This window comes from Eimeria acervulina, genomic scaffold, assembly GCF_000499425.1.
Source record: "Eimeria acervulina Houghton genomic scaffold, Eah_scaff254, whole genome shotgun sequence".
NCBI lineage: Eukaryota > Apicomplexa > Conoidasida > Eucoccidiorida > Eimeriidae > Eimeria > Eimeria acervulina.
In genome coordinates, this window is record NW_013549959.1 from 34,799 (window position 1) to 42,298 (window position 7,500).

Below are 7,500 nucleotides of genomic sequence, written 5' to 3' on the forward strand. Positions count from 1 at the left end.
ATATATATATATATATATATATATATATTGTCTCCTTCATGAACGATGCCCTTTTCTAAAGCTGCATGCAATATAGACTGTCTCCTTTTAGCTGTCTCCTTTTTGATCAGTGTATCCTTTTGGGACTCTCTGTCTCCATCTGTCTCCTCTTATTTTGCTGCTGGTGATGCTCCGCCCCCTCTCCTTTTGTGTTTTTATCTCTATTCTTCTTCATGCATGCATGCATGCATGCATGCATGCATGCATGCGTGCATGGATGTGGGGTGTGGGGAGTTTGTTTTTGATAAGTTTGTGCAGTGGAGACAGTTAGTTGTGTCTTTCTGTTGGTGTCTCCTTTTGGTTTGTTTATAGCTAAGGACATTAGGATATGAAGTTCTAACAGAAGCTGTTGTTGCAGTGTATCTGCACGAGAATAACTCGAAGCTGCCTCTGTTTTTTGTCTGTCTTCATATTCTCCTTAACACCTGGAAGATTACAAAGTTTGTAAGTTAATCTGAGTGCTTTGATAGCAATAATAACAACACGAACAAAAGTAATAATGATAATTAAAGTTATTATTATTATTATTACTTCTCTGTTGTTCTTTATTTAGGTCTATGCACCTGCTGCTGCACTGTGTTGTGCTGCTTCAGGTTCAGGTGTCTGTGCAGCTGCAGTATCCTTTCGTCTCCTTCCAGAGAAAGAAGGCTCCTCAACAAGAAAAAGAAACAAAGACAGAGACAGATGCTGCTGCTAACCCACAGATCGTAGACGACAAGACACGGGAAGGAGCAGAGAAATTCGAGGCAAAATGCATGCGGTCAGTCCTCTTATTTGGGACTGCATGCATGCGCTGCATGCATGCATACAGTGCATGCATGCATGCATGCATGCACTGTATGCTTTGATCTGGGGCTGCATGCGTGCATGCGTGCCGCCCCGAAACAGGGACAGCTTCTCTGCAAGTGGTAGTACACGAGATGCCTACTGCTTCATCTGCTGCTGCTGGTGCTGCTGCATCTGCTGCTGCTGCTGCTGTATGTGTGGTGTATCTGCAGCATGTTGTTTTTCTGGGGTGTCCTTCCCCTCGTGGTTTGCGTTGCGGTGTATCAGTTGGTCTACGTACCCCACAGAAGCTGGTGAGAGAGACAGAGGGTTTATTCTGAAGAGAATATAAATATAAATATCAATATAAATATATATATACATATACATATACATACATTTATTAAATTTTACATCTATATGGTGAGGAGACAGTTTTTTATTTGAATATAGTAAGGAGACAGTTTTTATTTTGAGTCTGTCTCTATTAGAATATATATATATATATACATACATATTTATATATATGTATATATATGTAGAGTTAGTATGTAGTTAGGAGACAGTTTTAATTTTGAGTTTGTTTGTACGGCGGAGACAGCAGCCTTTCATTATCTTGTGTATTCTTGCGTTTTGCATGTGGGGTGTGGGGCTGGGGGCTTTAATGAGGTGTATGAACGCCTGTAATTACTTCTCCTGTCTCCTTTTTTATTTCTTTTATTGATGCATCGGGTGTCTTTGTCTTTTGCTGCTGCTGTCTGTCTCTGTCCTCTCCCTTGATATATCTACAGCAGCACAATCAGGAGATCTAATTCTGTCGTGCTTCTGCTGCTGCTGCTTCCTCTGCTGCTGCTGCTGCTGCTGCTGATGTTTGTCAGGTGGTCTTGGGTGATAACGAGCGCAGCAGTTTGCTGCTACGGCTTGGGGTTTGTTGCGATGACCCCACAATTATTCCGCAATTATTACCTAAAGTCTGTGCAGTGTATGCCTTGGAGCGTTTTGTTTTATCAATTTATTAATACTTTTATTGATGATGTCGCCGCCTATGTTATTCGAATGCCCCACATGCACAGGTAACAAACTAAACTGCGCTGCGCATGCGCATGCTGCTGCTGCTGCTGCTTAGACTGCTAATTCTGCTGCTCCTGCTGCTTAGACTGCTAATTCTGCTGCTGCTGCTGCTTAGGTTGTTAGTCCTGGTGCTGCTGCTGCTTAGACTGCTAATTCTTCTGCTGCTGCTGCTTAGATTGCTAGTCCTGCTGAGCTGCTGCCTGAAACAACAGCTATCCCTACACCCCACGTGCTGCGTGTCTGCATGCATTGAGGGCTGCGTGCACAGGTTTGGGGCTGCATGCATGCGTTTGGGGCTCTCCGCATGCATAGGATTGGGGCTGCATGCATGCATTCTGGGGCTTGTGCATGCGTTTGGGGCTGCATGCGCTGCTCAGGATGAGTGTCTTTCGCGACGATATAATATTTTTAGTACTGTTATATCAGCGGTGGTTGTACAGAAAGAAGGAGGAGACACCGAAAGAAGACTCAGAGAAAAAAACAATAAAAAAGAAACAATAAAGCAAGCAACAGCTTCCTTTCAGGGGGCCCCTCACCTTCTCTGCGGTGTATAGACAGCACCGAGACAACCCCACAGCCACAGCTTCAGAGACAGAGACAGCCCCACAGAAGAGAGAGACAGCAGCTGCTCAGGGAGACAGAGGGAGTAAACAGAAGGAGGGGCTCTCCTTGTTGTGGAGACACATATCGTTTAGGGTTTAGGGTTTAGGGTTTAAGTGACTGGGATCTAAGGAGACAGCTGAGCGTCTCTTTCAAATTGAGTATTGTGAATGAGAGCCCAATAGAGACAGCGAAAAATGCAAAAGGAGACAGACGGGCGGCACCAAAGGAGACAGTAGACTGCTGCAGGCTTAGAGACGCGCCTTATGATTTCCTTTTATTGAGGTGTCTGTACACCTTAAAAAGAGAAAAAGAGACAAAATAAAGGAGACACCGAGTGCAACGAAGCTGTGAGGCTGTTGATGCTGGGTATGAAAGGAGACAGACAAACAGGGCCTTAGAGATTAGGAGAGAGGCAACAGGAGATGTGTCTCCTTCCTCTTCAGCAAGGGCTGATGATATTTCTTTAACCACAATACGCGCTGCATGCAGTGGGGTGCTTTGTGGATACACCTTGGGGCTTTGTTTTATCTTGCATTCGGTGTCTCTCTTTAGAGGAGACAGAGCAGAGTGTCTCTTTCATTCGTAGGAGACAGAGCAGACTGCATCCTGTCTATGCAGGAGACAGAGCAGACTGTCTCCTCTCGTTAGAGACTGTCTCCTCTCTAGAGGAGACAGGAGTACTGCCTTAGTTTTTTTGAGGGGGAGAGAGAGATAGCTGTCTCTCCTATGTAGAAGAGACAGAGACACTTGTCTCTACTCTATAGAGTAGATACAAGAGACTCTCTTCTTCTTTTAGAGGAGGAGACAGAAGGGAGTGTCTCCTTTCATAACACACAAAGAACTGTCTCCTCTCTTTGTAGGAGACAGAGAGCCCTACTATATCTTGTGTGGAGACAGAAAGAAGTGTCTCCTCTCTATAGAGGAGACAGAGGGGGCTGTCTCTGCTCTTAAGAAGAGACAGAGACAATTGTCTCCTCTCTGCAATGGAGACAGATAAGACTGCATCTTCTTCAATTTGAGACAGGAGAGACTGTCTCCTTTCTGTAGAGGAGACAGAGTCTGTTGTTTATAACAAAGACAGAGGAGACAGTTTACCCGCTGAAACAAGAACAGGGGGGACAGTCTCCTTCGTTTAGAGGGGACACAGAGACCTTTTGAGAAGAGAGACAAGAGGCTGTCTCCTCCTCATAGGAGACAGAAGGGGCTGTCTCTTCCTTAAAGGAAACAGAAGAGGCTGTCTCTTCTTTCTTTAGAGGAGACAGAAGAAACTGTCTCCTTTGTACATAGGATACCCTAGAGTAGACAGAAGAGACTGCTTGGAGGAGACACTCCTTAGAGGTCTTCGCCGCTGTATTCGTTGTTGCTGTCTGTTGTAAAATGTTACGAAATGCAAGCAAGCTAAGAGAAGCAGAGAAAGTGTGGGGTGGGTTGTGGGGTGTTGCGGGCTGGGATCGTCGACTCCAGAGGAGACACCTCCATTAGGTAGGAGACAGTGATGAAGGGGGGAGTATTAATATTTATTTTTTCTACAAGAGACACCTTGCCTTGCCTCCGCTCCACTAGAAAGGATATAAATATTATTATTACACCTATTATCTGTCTCCTTTCTAAGTTTTATGCGGCTGCAACAAAAAGACTGTTGTTGCATGCAGCTGGGTACTATTGCATGCACCGGCCTCCAGCATAATTTGTTTTGCTGTCTCCTCTAAACCCTCTGTTGTCTCCTCTAGACTCTCTGCTGTCTCCCCTAAGCCCTCTGCTGTCTCCTCTAAGCCCTCTTCTGTCTCCTCTTGCTGAGGGGGATAGTATAAGCGTCTCTGCTCTGCCTTTGGCCTCTAGAGGCTGTAGAAAGGAGACAGCGACAAACAAAACCCGCAAAGAAGACACCCCAAGGGAGACACCCCAGTTCGTGCAACCTAAAGGAGACGGTGTACAGGAGACACCCTAGAAGAGACACTTAAGATGAGCTAGCTTAAACCAGAGACAGTAAAAAGGAGACGCCCCAAAGGAGACAGCCTAAAAGAGACAGTATAAAGGTGACACCCTAAAGGAGACACCGCAAAAGAGACAGTATAGAGGAGACACCCTTAAGGGGACACCCCAAGGGGGACACCCTAGAGGAGCCAGTATAAAGGAGACACCCTAAGAGGGACCCTTTAAAGGAGACAGTATGCAGGCAACACCGTAGAGGAGACAGTATAAAGGAGACAGTATAAAGGAGGCACACTAAAGAAGGCAGCATGGAGGAGACAGCCTAAGAAGCACACGCCAAAGAAGACACCCTAAAGCAGATACTCTAAAGGAGACAGTATAAAGGAGACAGTATAAAAGGAGACGTCCTGAAGGGGACATACAGAAGGCAGAGACACACCAAAGGAGACACCCGATCGGCTTAGCTAGCTGCCTGCCTGCAGGGGTCTTCGTGGGTATATAGGGCCCTTAGAGAGCTATCTGTTAGATTTAAATGAATAAAAAAGAAGCAAAAAGAGAAGAAAGAAAGAAGATAGACAAAAGGAGACAGCAGAGATATGCAAGAGACACCGGGAAGGCAGGCCGCCTCCTCTTAGCTGTCTCCTCGCTGCAGGGGCTACAGTATTTTTTGTTAATAAAGTAATAAAAATAAAATAAATATATTTACTATATCAAAACAACAAATCTTTCAGAGGTTGAAGGGGGAGAGGCAGCAGCAAATAGCAGCTGTCTCCTTCTGTCTCCTTTAATAGGACTTCTTTAAGCCCCTACTGTCTGTCTCCGTCTGCGCTGTCTGCTGCAAGCTGCCTCCTTTTAGGTTGTCTTATGTTTTAATTTTTGTGTTTATTTAATTATATACTTTGCTTCTTTTCTTCATTTGTTTGCTAGGGGGAGGAGACACTTAAGTAAGGGCTCCTTCTTCTTCAGTCTTTGTGGTTTGCTGCTGAGGCCTCAGCAGCAGCTAGCTGTCCCTGGTGTCTCCTTTCTTCTGCTGCTGCTTCTCTCTCTCTTCTCCCTCATTATATTTGTTTCTTTATAAGATATTAAAGACAGAGAATGGAGATAGAGAGGCTGGGGGGTCTCTATATGAGGCGTTTGTGTGTGGTTGCAGCAGCAATATATTGCTACTGCTGCTGCGCTGCTGTTGCTGCAGCAGGGTTTGCTGCAGTCCCCTTATCATCATCAGCAGCAGCAGCAGCTGTCTCCCCTCACTCATATAATCCAGGAAAGATATCTGTTAAGCTGGGGGCCTCTCGTTTTATTGCTGCTGGAGACGGTGTCTCTACAACTAAAGGAGACCTGAAGATTGGCGGGTTTGCTGCACATTTAGTGTTTGATAATGTTCGTAGAGAAGCTAGAAAAGAAGCAGGCCAGAGGGCCTCTAAGACTGTTAAGATACCCTTCACTACCCAGCTAGCCCGCATCAGCAATGCAGCAGCATCAGCTGCTGCTGCAGCAAATGCGCAGCAGCAGCAGCAGCAGCAGCAGCAGCAGCAGCAAGATCACCCAATGCTACCAGCTTCTCGAAGACAAAGAATTTTAAGAATACTTAAGGCGGTCTTCCCAGCTATCAGACGGAGACTGCTGCTGCTGCGCCCCGGGCAGCTGCAGCAGCAGCAGCAGGAGCAGGAGCAGCAGCAGCAATCTGCATCAGACTCCGAGCAAGCAGCAACACCCCCTTACAGCAGCAGCAGCAGCAGCAGCAGGGAAGAACGAGGAGGAGACTCTGGGCAGCAGCAGGCAGGAGAGGGAGCTGAGAGAGACGAGGAGACAGCAAAAGCAAAAGAAGAAGAGACAGCCGCTCTAAAAACGCAAAATAAGCAGCTGCAACGGATGGTGAAGGTCTTATCAGTAACTGTGAGGGGCCTGCTGAGGCACTCAATGCGGCTGCGGGCTCAGCTGGCGCGGCAGCTGCAGCAGAAGCAGGAGCAGCAGGAGCAGCAAGAGCAGCAGCAGCAGCAGCAGGGAAGTGAGGGCGACGCTGCAAGCAGCAACAAGAGCAGCGACAGCAGCAGCAACAGCAGCGACAGCAGCAGCGACAGCAGCAGCGACAGCAGCAGCAGCAACAGCGTCAGGGTTGGGGTTTTGTCTCCTTGGGAGTCTCCTGAGAGTCTCCAAGCCCGCAAAATTATCTTAAGGAGACAGTATCCACCTCCTGCTGCAGCAAGCCGTTCGTATTAATTGAAGCAGCTGCTCTCGTGGGGGCCCTCTTGCAGCAGCAAAAGTAAAGAAATGCTGCAGCAGGTCTTTTGATTTATGCAACAGCAGCATTCTTGTCTGCTGCAGCAGCAGCAGCCCTCACGTTTGCTGCAGCAGCAAACCACAAGGGGCGTGGAGACTGTCTCCGCCAAAGTTGCTGCTGCTGTCTCTTCTTGTGTCAATCCCGTTTTAAGTTGCAGGCTGTCTTAATACTCACTTCATTTGCTGCACATCACTGCCCCACACAATCCGAACTAATAGCAGCTGCTGCAGCCTGCTGCTGCAGCCTGCTGCTGCAGCCTGCTGCTGCTGCAGCCCCTCACAGCGTGCTCCTGGTGCAGCCTCCTGCAGCTTGCTGCCGATGCAGCCTGATGCTGCTGCAGCCCCTTGCAGCTTCCCGCTGCTGCAGCCTGATGCTGCATCCCGTTGCAGCTTGTTTCTGCAGCAGCAACAGCTGCTGCTGCAGCCTGCTGCTGCAGCTTGCTGTTCGAGGAGTAGGTTTATTGTTAATACAGCAGGTAGAGGAGCTTGAATAGATATTGGGGCCTCTCTTCTTTTTGCTGCGCTTGCTCTAGCAGCTTTAGGCTGGGCCTCTAGAAAGAGACATTAGAGCGGTGAGGGTCTCCCTTTGAGGAGACAGTTGTGTGTCTCTAGCGAGGAGACACCCCAGCAAAGATATCCTAAATGCAGCAACTGCAACAGCAGCAGCAACACATGCTGCTGCTCCAGTTGCTGCAGTTGCTGCTGCGGCTGCGCCGCAAGACAGGCCATTTATGTTAGCTGCAGCAGCTGTAACTAGCTGCAGCAGCAACTAGCTGTAGCAGCAACTAGCTGCAGCAGCAAACCTTGTAC

The 7,500-nt window shown here is 47.7% G+C and overlaps 2 protein-coding genes across 2 annotated transcripts in view; both read left to right on the plus strand.

The window, feature by feature from the left end:
* EAH_00028710 (Cleft lip and palate transmembrane protein 1, putative) overlaps positions 1-1,696 on the plus strand; it is a gene marked incomplete at both ends in the record, with an annotated part of 3,875 nt that extends 2,179 nt beyond the window's left edge. Inside the window, 4 exons of the mRNA XM_013396285.1 lie at positions 352-483; positions 633-799; positions 1,093-1,118; positions 1,683-1,696. Coding sequence (XP_013251739.1) covers positions 352-483; positions 633-799; positions 1,093-1,118; positions 1,683-1,696 — 339 coding nt within the window. The remainder of the gene's footprint in view (positions 1-351; positions 484-632; positions 800-1,092; positions 1,119-1,682) is intronic.
* A 3,809-nt stretch (positions 1,697-5,505) lies between these two features.
* Positions 5,506-6,630, plus strand: EAH_00028720 (hypothetical protein, conserved; the record flags this gene model as incomplete). The annotated part of the gene is made up of 1 exon (XM_013396286.1): positions 5,506-6,630. The coding sequence occupies one exon, from the start codon at positions 5,506-5,508 to the stop codon at positions 6,628-6,630; it is 1,125 nt and encodes a 374-aa protein (XP_013251740.1).
* Positions 6,631-7,500: the final 870 nt, after the last annotated feature.